The sequence below is a fragment of the Nanorana parkeri genome, unplaced genomic scaffold (genome assembly GCF_000935625.1).
Source record: "Nanorana parkeri isolate BGI_ZX_2015 unplaced genomic scaffold, ASM93562v1 scaffold222, whole genome shotgun sequence".
Classification (NCBI taxonomy): Eukaryota; Metazoa; Chordata; class Amphibia; order Anura; family Dicroglossidae; genus Nanorana; species Nanorana parkeri.
In genome coordinates this window covers 530,689-547,166 of record NW_017306490.1, presented here as the reverse complement: position 1 = coordinate 547,166, position 16,478 = coordinate 530,689, and the positions used below count along the sequence as shown (strand labels likewise).

The following is a 16,478-nucleotide window of genomic DNA, read 5'->3' as shown; positions in this document are numbered from 1 at the left end:
CCGGTGACGTCAATGTCCGTGACGTCACCGGATCTCCGACGGAAGACCCGGAAGCCGGCGGAGAGGTGAGTATGGATCAAAGGAACTTTGATCGATCAAAATAATTTAATCGACGGATTAATATTTAATTTCCGCACCCCTATGTCAAAAAAGAAGAATGCTATTAGGAATCATTTCAGAAAAATAGGTATCCCTATTTCATCAAAGATTGCTCCAACCTGTATCACCATTTCTTTGACATTACTGCGGATTCCAAAAAGGAATCGTAAATCTAATTTGCAGAGAAAGATACAGTTTAAATTAAATCAAGATAATGCTGGTTTTGAAGAAAGAACACTTATTATTATATGCAGAGATTTTCCAAATTGTTGCACTATCTTTGAGATGGCTAAATTGTTCTCCTTTAATGTAGAAAAGTGAATGAAGTGCATAACTGAGCATACATAAATATTCCATATCCTGGAGACTGCGGAAAGATGTCAGACGGATATCTCTGCACTATCATTCTCAGTGAGATATCTGCTCAGTCTAAATACAATATATAGATGCCCTGACACTTGTTGCCTCTGGTGTCAGGGCAGGTATGCATTACTGAGAAAGCAGTCTCTTTTAAGTATATTATTATTATATTATTATACAGGATTTATATAGCGCCAATAGTTTGCACAGTGCTTTACAATATAAGGAAGACATTACAGTCACAATACAATTTAAGACAAGATGGTAAGGAGGGCCCTGCCCGTGAGGGCTTACAATCTGAAAGGGAGGGGCAAGTGATACATGTGGAGGTAGCTGCGCGGCGATGATTGTTTGAGAAAGTGATTGTTCAGTGGTTAGGTTGAGGTGGGATAGGCTTCCCTGAAGAGATGAGTCTTAAGGGATCGCCTAAAGGCAGTCAGTGTGGGAGATAGACGGACAGGTTGGAGTAGAGAGTTCCATAGAATGGGAGACACTCTAGTGAAGTCCTGGAGGCGAGCATGGGAGGAGTTGATGACGGAGCTGGAAAGCAGGAGGTCTTGTGAAGAGCGGAGGGGACGCTTAGGGTAATACTTTGAGACCAGATCCAGTATATTTATCACATGAGGAAGTCAACCATTTTGGTTTTATTGTAAGCAGACAAATGAAAATATGTTAGCCTCAATTCAATACAGTGCATGAGTTAGGTGTGCAATACTTTTGTTTTTGTATGAAATGGGCATTTACTGGTTGAAAACCTTCATCTGTTATAAATGTTTATGGTAAACATCATCATGAAGGGCTCCATATCCTGATTTACACATAGACACTAAAACTCAGTTTTACCCAGCCTAAAGTTAGTTTAATTTTAAGCAGTGATATTCATAGCTCAAATCTCATTAGATTAGGACTGCACATTCTGACTAATTAAATTGGTTACCAGGTTTCCAGCCGAGCTGGAATTCATTCGGATTCCCCTCCAATTGGCTGATTCCAGTCACCCAGTGGCTAACCAATACTGGAGAAGAAAAAAGTTTGGAGGAGGCGCTCGCTTCCTCCAGCACCTCTGGACACTGTATCTACAGCAGGAATGGGGTCCCTGCATGCAGTATTAGTTCTGAATTAAATGTAAGTGTAGGTGGGAGTGGAGTTGGGGGGGCAGACCAGGCCCCTGTTATGATGCTGGATTTTTCCCCCTAGGTATAGTAACGCTTTGTTATTTGGTGTCTGCATGTTGTAACAATTGTCTGTTTGCTGTCCACTTATCCATGCTCTGCTATTACTCCCCACAATTCTATATGCTCCCATATCTAGTGATAACCTGTGCAGCAATCTTTGTGAATTGATATTTACATCGCATTTATAATAACAACCATTAAATTAACACTTGTAAAATGTTTTTGGGCTCTTAGACTATTTTAAACTATTTGTTTGGTACTCTCATTAGTCTTTATAAGCGTGAATCTTCAAATCTGGGCCCCTTGTTTGAGGGACACCCTGATTTTGTCGTGTGCAGCCTCAACACAGCCATCACCATCTGACTGATCTTTTGATAATTTAAAATAGAACTACGGGGTAAGTGTTTTTCCCCATAGTTCTCTTAAGGGTCACGGGAGGACATAAACTTGCATCCTCCCGTGACCCAAAGTTCAGTATATCGCAAGCTACAGCTCGCGGTATACTGAGACCACCGCAGCCGGAACAGATCCCAACATTACTGTCGAGATTCACCCACCTGTGTGAGTGACAGCTGGCTCTGCCTATCTAGAGGCAGAGCCAGCTGTACCCGCCCCCTCCCCCGTCCGTTTCTCCAGTCAGCGCTGGAGGATCGGAGTGGAGAGGGGCAGGAATGCCTGCAGGGAGCCGTGACTAATAGTCACGGCTCTCTGCAGGGACATGATCGAGAAGTGAGCGAGCGACGGTATGTGTTCGCTCACTTGCCGATCTATAGATCCGACGTGTGACAGTTCTATTGTCACACGTCGGCTCGAACTATGAGGATGAGTGATTTTCACTCAGCTCATAGTTGTCCTTTAAATCCATTTCTACTTGTTCCGTTAAAAACAACTCTAAAAGTATTATTATAGTACAAGTAGTGGTAAATCACTGCTGCTTACAGGCCCAGATACATAAAGCCCATTATTGCAGCTTTGTAAACTGAGGCGTGATATCAAGAAAATAACCGAACAAGAAAAAAAACCAGTGTGATTGAGCTTGATTTTTGTCTTCGATTCCTGCGCACCTCTGTGCCTTACACCTTGATTAGTATTAAAATCCACATTCTCTGTGATGAGTTGTAATTCCTTTGCTATACAATTTAGGCAAACAAAAAATGGCTGTCAGAGGTGTGATCTTTGAAAATATGAATAAACTATTTAGTAATTGCTAATATTTGTGTCACTAGATGTATATGACCAAAAGTAGAAACATAAACCATAAAATAAATGGGAAGTACGACTGTAGCATATGCGTTTCTCTATAGCAGCATAGATTTCAGCAATTTAGTGAAATTGGACAAGTGAAAGATTACTTCTTTTATCAGTTGCTATGGAGAACTTAGCACTTCATTATTTGCCTTTCTAAAGGTGAATGTCTGTCCTAATGTGTGTTGTGAATTGTCCTCTTAGGCAAATATGAATGTCTGTCCTAATGTGTATTCAGTATTGTCCTTTTAGGGAAATGTGAATGTCTGTCCTAATGTTTGTTGTGTATTGTCCTCTTAGGGAACTGGTCCATATGCTAACACATGTGGGGCAAGCTCTACAGCAAGCTAAGCTTCAGTTCATCCTTGTGATTCCTCCTGCAGTGGCACCTGGGTGAGTAAATCAATTTCTCTCTGTTTACTGCTTCAGGTATGATGTCTGTGAGATTTAAATGTTTAAGTGAATCTTTGCTCATGCTATGCACACTAAAGTATTTACATATTCCAAACATGCTGTAAAAGCACTTTAAAACGAGCCCGCCCTCATTCACCTCAGCTTGAACCACTGTGGAGAAATTCATCTTCAAAGTTCACAGCAGAGGCACTGAAATCTAAGCTCTTTTCCTATTACTTACTATTACTATTAACAGAATCTTTGTAGTCTTTTGACATGCTGATCCCGGGCTCGCACCGGGGCACAGCGGAGCCCGGGATCAGCGGGACAACGGCGGGGGGCACCGATCGGCAAAAAACGACCACACCGAAAATTTGCCAAAGGCGACGCTTTAAACGCTTTAACTGCACATCAGTTTAGTGTTATCAGTGATTGATGGCCCTAAAATTATTGGTCACACTCCGACATTCGCGCCAATATGTAACATGTGTGGCACAATAGGCGCAATAGTCGTTTTCGCACGTAGGCGCACCCAACGCATGTTTGCGTCTGTATGTGAGGGGCGGGGAAAATTTTTTTGTTGTTTTTTAAAATTTTGTCAGGCTTCTTTAATTTTTTTTATTATTACTTTTTTTTTTTACAATTGATTGCTATCACAAGGGGGCTAAGAAGCCAATTTATATGACAGGTCCTCTTTATGGAGACATCAGGGGTCTCCAAGACCCCTAATGTCACCTAGGGACCCCCAGTGAGAGCTGAGGAAGCAGAGATCTGCTTCACCAGCTTCTCCCCAGCTTTTGTAGCTGGAGAGTAACAGCAGAATGCGGAATTTATGTAATGTACATCACTACCTGCATTCGGAGATGGAGAGGAGATCAGAGGGAGATTGTATACTGCGCTCTGAGAGCCGTGCACAAGCAGGGGAAGGACGTCTTAAGACGCCCTCCCGCTCCTATAAGGCTGACTATATAAGGTGGTTAATGAAAACAAACAGCACTCTTTTTTAATCTGTTATAAACAGACTGAAACTTGACTATAAAATCTCTGAGGATCTTTAAGGGTGTATTGGTTTACAGTACAGTCAGCTATTAATGTTAATGAGGGCCTGCCAATAATTTGTAAATACTTTAATGTCCATAGTGTGGGCACAGGTGCACTTTAACTGAGCTTAGGTTATGGCTGCTGCCCAGCTGTCAGAGGTGTGCAGCAACTGTATATTCCTGTTGCTTATTTAAACTGTTGCTTATTTATTTACTATGACTGAAAACTGTATATTGGTTGTCACATTTATTAATGATGCACTACATCTATAACTTAACATCACCTCTAAACTGGAGGTAGAAGAACATCACCAGGCATCTTAACAACTATGCATTGTTTTTGTCCTTGAACAATGCCCTTTTCTTACAATTTAAAACAAATGTCAGTGGCTTTTCTGTTTACATTTGTGTTTTATATTTATTGACTTGTTGCCCTTAATCTTGAACCTTTATACCAATTTGTAATTCTCAGTACATTATCTACTCTTGAATCACTGTGAAATATTTCCAATGGCAATTGTAGAAAAATGCATGCAACTGTGTTAGAATAATCCAGTTTTACTAATTTTCCTGGCTCTACTATTTACAATATTAAGAGATTGCTTATAATACCACCTTGATTTTTTAACTAAGGCTGTACAAGCTTCTGTAATCACAAAATATGTATTCTGCTCAGCTTTTGTCTTGGACACTCCCTAACCAATTCCCTTTAATGTTTTTTTTTTTATCTACAAAATGCATTGCAGATGAGCAGCCTTAGAACTGTATTGGTTACCACATTCTTTAATATTCCACCTCGTTTTTTTCCTCTCACTCATAATTACACAAAAGGTCAAGGCCTGAATATTCTATAATATTTCCCTGGGGTATTTGGTTGAATGTCTCTGTATTCCAATAATTGTCATCATCTGCAGTAACGCTGGTAGTGGAAACCTGACTTTCTTTGCACATATCATTCTCACAACTGAATAACTGTGACTGCTTTAAAGCATGAATTATTGTCACAGTGCTGTGTTTGAGGCAAATTGCCCTTCATCATTGGTTATGTCACTATTGTGCACCTTGTACTTTTGGTTTATCTTAAACTGTTCTTCCCTTATCACATTCAGCTGTCAGGGGTTTGGTTAGATCCTTTTTTCTGCAGCAGATGGTTCTCTCTGAGGCACAGGCTCTAGAAGTGGAAATATGCTGCACAAGATCTTCTATCAATTGGTCCTTAGAAATGCCATGCTGGTGGTAGCAACAGTGATAAACCAGCAGGATGGCACAAGATGTGCTCTAGAACATGTTATTATATGCAAGGCTGTAACTGTCAGCCGCATAATATGCAGTCCTGCCCCCCTAGGTAATGGCTTTTGTGACCAATGCAGAAATCTGGCCCCAGACATAGTCAAAGGATCAGGCTGAAGGTTAGGGCAGCTGTCAGACAGAACATCTTAGCAGTTCCCTCTGGGTTACAAATCAGAAGATGTAATTAGAAGACTTGCTCATGCCAACATCACGAGATCACATAGTTCACAACTTGGGCAACACATAGTTTTCCTAGATCAACTTGAACACGTTTGCTCAGAAATGGTTCACCATACCAAGCCATATTTAAAGGTGTGGGCTGTATTGTGCAGATGGAATGGAGCTTAATCATATCACACTTGTACAAACCAGCTAGTGGAAGTGGAAGATGGCAGCAAGGGAGGATTATTACACTTCCTCTCTTTGTATCTTAAATCATTTTCTTTAACCACTACCTCTCCTCTGAGTTATGCTAAGTGAAGGCTCTTTTTAAAACTTACTCTTCCAGTGATTTGAGTAGACAAATAGATGCACTGCAAAGTGATCTTGATATTTGCCTAAAGGGAAGATACAAAAAAGCAACTCTAATGGGTATAATTAAAATGTTATACTTGAATAAATGAGTCACTCCCCTGGCCTATAATTTACAATCAGTTCTTATGAAAATATGACACCTCAAGGGCAATATTACTTGTTAAAAAGAGAACAGCTTTGCGGTTTCTAATCCATGTTATATGCTGCACCCACAAGCCTCAACCAAGGTTTTGCAGAGAAAAATTTGAATACCTTTCTCTTTTTCGTCCTCCCTAGAATAACAGACACTGAAGTGGAATGAAACTCAAACAGTTAACAATTGCTTTGTTATAGGCAGCATCTAGAAATTGTAATTCTGCTTAAGCAGTACCCTGATAGATGTACTATTTGTTTGAATTTCCTCCTGAGCAATAGTGCACTTCCTGGTATGTGAGTGTGCCTGGGCATTTTTGGGCACACAGCCTCATAGCTGTATATCTGTTGTGTGAGTTATAAAACACTGTTGCCTCTGACTGCTAATCTCAGACGATTTGCAGTGAAGTTAGTTGAAATCCTTATTGTGCTGCTCACTGCTGGAGGCTATGACATAAGAAAGCAAAGCCTCTACCAAGCCTTTACCAAGATGGCCACCTCTACATACAGAAAAATAGTAGAACAAGGCATGCTAAGATAGTAATGAGGAAACAATCCACTGCAGGGAGACCACATGCAATACTGTTGACTAGTCATTTCTCCTCTGCCTCTCTTTTTTTGGGCACAACTTTCTGAGTTAATTCATATTTGAAACAGCTATTTAACCTCTTTGAGTAGTATAATGTCCAAGTCCTAACATTTTTTATTTCTGTTGCATATTATAAAAAGTGATCTACATGATTGCCTTCTTCCAGGGCTGTTCCTATTGCCAGACACCTGCCGTAATCTTTTGCTGGGTGCCCCAGGTCCTGATACTGCTTTTTCACCACTTTTTCTTTTTAATTTGCCTGCTGTTGATTGCCACCCACCTACCAGGGCCCTCCCTGTAGTGTGTTCCCTCCCAGCATGATCTATGGGAGGAATCGAAACACCTTTGTAGTGTGTACACACCCAGCAGGTGTGTTGTGCAAAGCCCTGCAATGAATTGCAAGGTAATGTGGTGTAAATTAACTCTATGTTATGTTGCTTGTGTTGATGAATGCAGGAATGTAAATGCATGAGCTAACCATTTTTGTCTAAACTGTGAAGCAGCATTATATATGCATCATGTGCATGATTTTTCCATATATGGCATTAGTGGAAATATGCTTTTAGAGACTTTTTGGTTGATAAATACGTTTTGCTGTGTGAAAATCACACACACCTGGTGCGTGCGTGTGTTTAGGTTAGTAAATCACCCCCAATCTGTCAATATTCTGTGTGCAGAAAAACCTATGTAATGGAAGAGTTTCATATTTCAAGCCAAAGGTTTTTCTTTTTTTGGACAGAGTGGAGAAGGATTAAATGCCATGTTGGGTTTTTACTTCTTTCCAGAGCTCTGTTTGGCAGGTTTACCCTCACTTCCTGTCCTGGTGACAACAGTTTTACCAGGCAGGAAGTGTGGGTAAAGAGAAACAGGGACTCAGACAGATAAAAATTATGACGGGTTCCAATACTCTACTAAAGAAAAAAAATATTCGTATTATTTCTGTTGGTGTTGCCATTGGAGTTCCCTTCACTTCTTGTCTGGTAGAATAGTAAGTGAGTGCAAATCTCGGCCCTGAATAGCATTGAAAACCTAACAGTAGTTCTAACCACTCCCCACTCCATCCAAAACCAAGAGAGGTTTTGGCTGAGCAAACACTGGTTTGGTTTATATGTGCCGGACACTCTCACTTGTACTTTTTTTGTAGGTATAAGGAGTGTGCCATATACTGTATTTGCTGTGCATATTTTGAGTATCCTCAGGTTGTATTTAACTAAGTCCTTTTAAACCCCTCCCATTGGCAGTATAATGTGGCAAAAACAATAGTTCGGCACGGCAGACTATCTTGCGGTGCCCACTGCAAGCGAGCGGCCCAGGGCTTTCACAATTCTAGCAATGCCCCTTCATCCCAGTAGTAAACTCCTCAGCTGTCCCTGGATGATTGCTGTGATTCAGTTTTAACTCTGCAGCAATTTTAATGATTCTCCAGCATTTAACACCAAAGGAGATGGAATTTTTTACAACTACGTTTTGTATGAAGATGGGGGAGTTTTTTAGTTGCATGGCTGATGAGGACTTTAGGGACTTATTGTATAATATCTTTATTAGCTCAATAACAACATATACATACAAAGTCAATGCATAATTAATTTTGTGTTTCCCTACCCAACTGCATGCATTATAAGCTGCAGAGGTAAAGGTGTTGTATTGCATATCAAGTGGTTCTAGTCATGGGCTGCAAAATTTTTGTATAGGTCCAGTTCTAAATAATCATGAACTGCACACCTACAAAGTAGCCCTGCTCTATAAATGCATAGATGGCCAAATAAAATATTATAGTTAGCTGTAAAATGGACTGACATAAGAAGCTGTGAAATGCATTTTTAGATGTTGCTGAGATAACACCTTTGTTTTGAATCAGAAATTACAGTTTTAATAGATTTCCATGGAAAATTCTTAATTATTGGATTATTTTGACTGTGAGCAGTCAGTTTGTTTTCCTGGTGCAGGAAAGCTTTAGATCAGACATCACCAACTTTTTTTTCCTCCCCTCTTTCTTATCCCCTCTTTCTTATCCCCTCTTTCTTATCCCCTCTTTCTTATCCCCTTTTTCTTATCCCCTCTTTCTTGTCCCCTCTTCCTCTTTATCTTACTTATTCTTCTCAGTATTCAGTATTCCCTAAGGTACACCTGCCATTAAGGAAATATGTTGCTTGCACCCTTCTGAAAATGCTAGTTATCTGCCATGCTGATCCTCTGGCTTTAGCACATTCTGAGATAGATCAGGATTTCTTATATCACTTGCTGCATACATTACAGAACCAGTCTCCTCTTGCAGCTTTTTTTTACATTTCTAATGCCTTTTGTTAAGAATTGCTTGGTAGCACCGACATATTAAAGGAGAATTGTGGGGAGAGTGAAATACACTCACCCCCATAACTAGAGCCGACCTGTGACACTAAAGCTGTCACATGTCAGCTCTATAGCTCGAGAACTGAGCGATCACATACTGCAGAAAGGCAGGGGGCGGAGTTGGCTTTGCCTCTAGAGAGGCAGGTTGTTTCATGCCCAGTCTCAGAAGGAGAGGATACTGCCAGCTATTGGTATTTCGCTAATAGGGCAGACAGGGGCCAAAGATGAATGGCATGATGAAATTTAGATACCTTTAGTAGTCAGGTGTCCACTTATTTAGGTGTAATGAAAAGTATTATGACTAACATGAATGTATCTTTAAATTGTATTGGAAAAAACATATTCAGTACATGTCTCTAATATGCTATGTAAACATTTCCCAATGTGCCATCCCTTTACAAATGCTACAATTACAGGAAAATACATGTTATCTGAAATTGTTAGTCCCCGTAGCTCTTTTCACATATCCACATCCCTCTCTGTCCCACTGCACAGACATACATTGATTTATTTCCAGCAAAACAATTGTGCTACCTTGACACCCGAGAGCCTGCCCACACACAGGATTGATTACTAATTGCAAATGGGCTGTTCACTTTGCAAGGGAATTTCCCCATTGCTTAATGAACGAGGTGAAGCTCTGCTGACTCCCATCATCCATTTGTGTGCATGCTTTCCTTTGCATGTTATTGGGTATTATTTGCAAAGTAAATTTTCACCACATTCACTAAGCTAAGGAAAAATTCCCTTGCAAAGTGAGCAGCCTATTTGTCTTTAATAAATCAACCCCACAGTGTGTGTGACTGTCACAGCTCCCTGCAGGGATTCCCCCCCCTCCCCTGTCCGATCCGCCAGCGCTGACTGGCGAAACAGATGGTTGAGGGGGCGGACAAAGCTGGCTCTGCCTCTGGATAGGCAGAGCCAGCTGTCAATCCCGCAGCTTGGTGGATCCAGACAGTATTGTCGGGATTCGTCCCGGCTGCGGCGTCTCAGTATACCGCGAGCTTTAGCTCGCGGTATACTGAGCTTTGGGTCACGGGAGAACGCTAGTTTGTGTTCTCCCGTGACCCTTAGGAGAACTATGGGGAAAAGCCCTGACCCCATAATTTTCCTTTAAGGTTTCAGAAGACGAATCATATATGTCAATTTTAATGTGGTAGTATTGCTCTTTGAATCCTGATTCTATTTATGGACTTGCTAGTTTGTGAGTTTTTTTAAGTGTGTAGTAAATAAACTGTTACTGGTAATTATTGCTGTCTTGATTGAAAATAAAATATGATATTCCTCTGACAGTACTGTCAAATTATGTAAAATATGTATGCTATTCCCGACCTGCCTCTCTTTTTAGTGAATGCAGTGTGTGTGTGGGCTGCTTATCAGTAATAACCCTTCAAAACCTATGACCCATAACTGCTTTCTGTGGGTACTTTCTAATTATGTTATCCAACAGTTCCCCTCAGGCATTTGGTAATAGCCAGGAAAATCCATTACCCTGCTTATTTTCCATTTAATAGCTGCACACCATATTTCCCTGAGGTGTTTCTGATTTGCCCCCTAACTGTCTCAGCTCCGCCTTGTCCTTCAAAGTCTGTGCAGCTGCAAAGCATATTTAAATCCAAGTCTTACATGACTTTCTTATTTTGCAATGTGTGTTTATCTCTGGACTCCAATGTTACAAAATACAGACAAATGGGGATTGATCAATAGAGTAAGATATATATTTGAAATGTTATAGCTGCAGTTTCATCAGCGAGAGTCTTTAAAGGAGAACTATGAGGTGAGTGCTTTTCACTCACCTCATAGTTCTAGCCGACCTGTGACAATGAGACTGTCACAGGTCGGCTCAGTAGATCGGGAGGTGAGCGAACACATACCGGCGTTCGCTCACCTCTCGATCCTGTCACGGCTCTCTGCCGTGACAGGGGAGGGGCTGGATTCCCCCCTCCCCGCTCCGATCCTCCAGCGCTGACTGGCGGAACGGACGGGGGAGGGGGCGGGTACAGCTGGCTCTGCCTCTAGATAGGCAGAGCCAGCTGTCACTCACGCAGCTGGGCGGATCCCGTCATCTAAGTCGGGATCCGCTCCGGGTGCGGCGTCTCAGTATACCGCGAGCTCTAGCTCGCGGTATACTGAGCTTAGGGTAACGGGAGGACGCTAGTTTGTGTCCTCCCGTTACCCTAAGGAGAACTATGGGGAAAAACACTGACCCCATAGTTCTCCTTTAAGGCAAGTATGTTCCAGTACTTGTACTATACAGTATCAATGATGCATTCATAATTTATATTTCTCTGTTCATTTGAAACAAGTGCAAAGGTCAGAAATCACCTTACTGCTAGTGTTCTCTAATCCAGACACCCTGTCAGATTGTGCTTCAGAAGACCAATATAAAGACAAACCGAGGTACTATTGGAAATAACATTTAAGGATATTTTAACCCTTTTGCCAACACAGATGTAAGTACTACATCCATGGCATCAGGGAATTGTCAGCAGGGAGAGCAGGGCGAGGTGAGCATCTGTTTGCTGATCTCCCTTGCACTGAATGAACCCCTAAAGCGACAATTATTTAATCACTTTACGTTTCTGAGCTATCACGTCTGTGCTTGATCAGCTTACGTGTAATTGAGGTCCATAGATGACGTTAGGGGTCTAATAGATCTCGGATGTCTTCTTAACCACCTGCCTACTGGCCAATGCACATATACAGCCAACCTGCAGCCCCATCATTCCAGAAGGATGTACCTGTATGTCCTCCTGTGCTCACCTGTGTGCACATATAGAAGCCGCTGCTCCTGCTGTCCTTAGACAGCAGAGGGCAGGGGCTTCAGGCACAGAGCTGATTAGACGCTCTCTGTGCCTTGTGATCACTGTGATTGGTTATCACAGCGATCACATGGCAATGTTTACATTGCTATGTCCTCCCCTTCCTTCTACAACATAGCCAGAGGAGAGTACAGTAAGTAATAAATGGATGAGTCGTCTATTCATTAGTTCCTGGAGAAAACAAGCTTTAGCAGTAGCAAAAAATAATAAAGTATAATACAATTTTTCCCCCTTTTCCACCCCCCTTTTCCTGTATATGTCGGCTCTTTTCTAGCCCTGACCTGTATATTAGATATTTTACCTCCCCTATCCTGCACATCAGCACATTTCCCGACTGTATGTGACCTGTACGTTTACCCCTTCACCTCTGCCTCCCTCTGTGTATGATCTGTACATGTATTTAATCTAGTGCACAATTATCAAACTCTGTTTTAACCCCCTCGATACTACTATGATTCTTAATTTGCAAAAAAAACTGCAGCAAAAAAGAAAACAAAAGTAGATTACCTCTGAGTGTCTTTCCAAAAAGGGGTAATTTCAGTTTTAGATCAGAAAGTATGTTTTATAACAGAATATAAGGTAAACAGGTTTTCTTTTTCAAATGTTTTCATCCTTTTTTCTTTATATAGTAGAGAAATAAAAAGTGGTTATAAAATACCACCAAAAGAAAGCTCTATATGTCTTTAACAAATAATTTAAAATGTATTTGGGTAGGGTATAGCATGGCATGATTGTCAGTCAAACTTTCACAGCACTCAAAACTGGAAAATGGCCTGGTAATGAAGAGTGTGTAACATGCTGGTACTGAAGTAGTTAGAGGACCTGTCACCAGCAATATGCTATCACATAAGGGGCTATCAGTCTCCTATGTGATAGCAATAAAGGTAAAAAGAAAGGTGAAACGAGGTTAAAAAAATTAAAGAATTAAAAAATCCCCACCCAAAAATGTCTAAAGCCCCCATGTACATGCACATATGAACGTAAACACATGTGTAGGGAGAACCTATGTATGAAAACTGTGATTGCACCACACATGTTGGCTACCTCTATAACCCTCCTGTATTGAAATTGTATTGTTAACTGTATTGTCTCCCTCCATTTTGTAAAGCGCTGCACAAACTGTTGGTGCTATATAAATCCTGTATAATACAGGTGAAACTCGAATAATTCGAATATTGTGCAAAGTTCATTTATTTCACTAATGCAACTTAAAAGGTGAAACTAATGTATGAGATAGACTCATTACTTGCAAAGCAAGATAATTCAAGCCGGGATTTGTCATAATTGTGATGATTATGGCTTACAGCTCATGAAAACCCCAAGAACCCCAATCCACAACCTCAAAAAAGTAGATTATTACATGCAATCAATAAAACAAGGATTGTACATAGAACAATATCGGACCTCTGAAAAGTACAAGCATGCATATGTACTCAGTACTTGGTTCGGGCCCCTTTTGCAGAACTTACTGCAATTACTTTTGCACGATATTCTAATTATTCGAGTTTCACCTGTAATGTCGGAGTGACGGAAGTAATTCTGGTGCCATTATGACTCCAGATCAAACAAAGATAGCGATTCGCCCAGCAAAGTATTTCTTTACATTTTTGCCCAAGTATTTACAGTTAGCTTCCAAACAGCTAGCTCCAACTCTCTCAGCCCAACTTTTCTGGACTTCCTGTCCAGTACAGGGTCACAAGGTAGAGTCTTAAGCAACTGTTCATCTACTAGCTTGAAAAAGGGAGGAAGTAGATGGGGGGAGCAGGGTAGGGACTTACCCTGCTGTCTTTGTAGAGATACACACAGCTTACTAGCATTGGACCCAGCAAGGCAAAAGTGATTTAATCAGCATTTGAAATAGCTTAAAAACATTTTGACTTTAAAGGGGTTCTAAACCCTCCGTTTTTTTTGCCTACATCTACTGCTAGCAAGCAGTAGATCTACGCAAAATGTTTTTTTTTTAAAACCCTGCTTTAACAGCGGTTTAAACTTACCTCGTTATAGCTGCGTGCTCCCGCGCCGAGGATCAGGAACTGCTTGTGCGGCCGCAAAGGATCTTGGGGCGGGCGCATGCGCAGTTCAGATTCTCAGCCGGGAGACGAGCAGAGATGCAAGGTAAGTCTATGGACGCGTGCACCCGCATGCAGACACCGCTGGATCGGAGAGCCGCCGCACTGCTGGAAAGACAGATGAAAACATCAGGAAAGAAGATCGGAAAGAAGATCGGAATAAGAGACATCATTTAGGGCCTGTTCACATGAGTTTCAGGTCTGGATCAGCAGACGCGTTGCTATGTGTTTTGCCGCGTTTTTGATGCGTTCTAGTAAAAAAAAAAAAAATTATAATTTTTTTTTGCTGGAGTGGGGCTTTCAGTATGTTAGCTGCAGTGCAGTGCGTTTTTTAAGCGTTTAGCGTTTCCGGGCCGTTTCCTGACCGTACAGAATATAACATGCAGTATTTTTCTGTCGTAACCTGAACGGACTGTGCACGTGAGAACTGTAGCCCATAAAACACATAGGGATACATTGGGATGCATTTTTAGTGCAGGAGCGTACGGAACAGGTCAGCACAGAAAATGGACGTCGTGTGAACAGGCCCTTAGGCTCTGTTCACACCTAGGCGTATTGAATATGGGCGTTTGTCGCGTGTTTCGTAACATGCGTTTTTACAGCGATTCGCGGTTAAAAAAACGTGCGACAAACGCACGTTTCCGAGGGCTACTTGGCTGTATCCCAATAGAAATGTGCAACAAAAACGCTGCAAAGAAGCTCATGTACCTTTTCAGACGTAGGCCGTTTTGTAGCGCGTTCAGACGGGCTGAAATACGGCAAGGTGTGAACCATACCCATAGAAAACAATGGGATTTTTATGTTTGAGCGTTTTGTAGAGCGTTGAACGCGCTACAAAACGTACAGGTGTGAACCAGGCCTTAAGGTAAGTGCTAACATTAACATGGGGGAGGGCGGAAATTTTTACTTTAATGTCACTTTAATATCACTTTATAATTAGTATTTTACATCTGCCTATACTTTTTTTTAAGCCTAACACATTTAAAAACAATACATATTATTTAAATATCATTATAGAAAAGTTAATTTGTGAGCACCACAACCACACTCAGATACAACTGAAAAAGCTGTCCTGTGGCACTCAAGGCAATTAGATACAACCGGTCCAGTGAAAGAGGCACTCACGGGTCTTGTATTGAGGCAACATGGATACATTTATTGATTGATTTTTTCCCACAAGACAGACAATTACAGACATTCCTTGGCTTATTTTCAATATGACATTACCTTATTTTAATGCGAGCCAGGTTTTGATGGACTAAGCATATAAGCTGTGCATATATTATGACCAAGTTGCAGTACTGGAAAAAAATGAGTGGCACATCTGAAAAAAATATTTGTATATCTAGGACATTTTTATTTAATGCTTTATCCTGTTTATTAAAGTCAATCTTTTTTTTTTGTCAATAAACATATATAGATAAAGTTATAGTTCATTATAAATGTTTATGTTTGCAGTGTTACCTACCAAAGGATTTGTAAATTATTCAGCTATTCTTGTGATTTATACATGTCTGCTACACTGCTCATCCAACAAAATTATTCCACTTTTCCTGGCTCAGCTTTACATTTTCCAGGTTCAACTTTACTGCTTCCTAGACAGAGATGCAAAATGCTTTCTCGTTGTCCTGTGATCTAAGTGAAATAGATGTGTGGAAGAGGTTTGTAATCTCTAGATTGGCTGAACAAAATTGCAAATCATTTGCCCAGTAAAGCAGTAAACACATCCTGTACTGTACTTCAATTGTGCAGTTTGCCTGACATTCCCCTTTAAGACTTGTAAAATCCTTGCATTACCAGGTCAGTCAGCTTTCACATGGCTCTTGAATTGTGCAAGCAGCTTAGAAAAATGCTAATTAGTTTTCCTGTAAAAGATCGTTTGCCTAATAATAGGACTTTGTGAGCACTACATAGGGAAGAACGTGAAGTCATTCAGTTGGATTGTGCCTGTGGAGCGTAATCATATAAATACAGCCACTTAACTCTAAATAATTACGCCCACTTTACAGCGTGACTCACCTTATTAGCTGCTTACAAATAGCTGTCAATAGCAAAAAAAAACCTTAAAGGAAATATACCAGATTAGAATTGGTATAGGGTTATAATATATTTCCAGCCTATCTGTGACCCTAAATAACTCACTTTTATGACTGTAACTAAGTGTAACCTACCTTTTACAGCTCTATCAGTATGATGCCATTTCGAATGGTATTAATGCCAGCAATAAAACCTCTTTTGCTTTGTTCAATTAACGTTTCATCAAAATGGGTTAGGGATGTTTATATTACATATTTAGCCCCATCATTTAGGTTATGTAGTTTACCCTAATGTATAATGCGTACAATACATGAGTACATGAGGGGGGGGGGGGGGGCGCAGAC

At 40.8% G+C, this 16,478-nt stretch overlaps 1 protein-coding gene across 1 annotated transcript in view; it reads left to right on the top strand.

Moving 5' to 3' along the window:
• CHID1 (chitinase domain containing 1) overlaps nt 1-16,478 on the top strand; it is a 319,821-nt gene that overhangs the window by 81,706 nt on the left and 221,637 nt on the right. Inside the window, exon 8 of the mRNA XM_018556039.1 lies at nt 3,180-3,272. Coding sequence (XP_018411541.1) covers nt 3,180-3,272 — 93 coding nt within the window. The remainder of the gene's footprint in view (nt 1-3,179; nt 3,273-16,478) is intronic.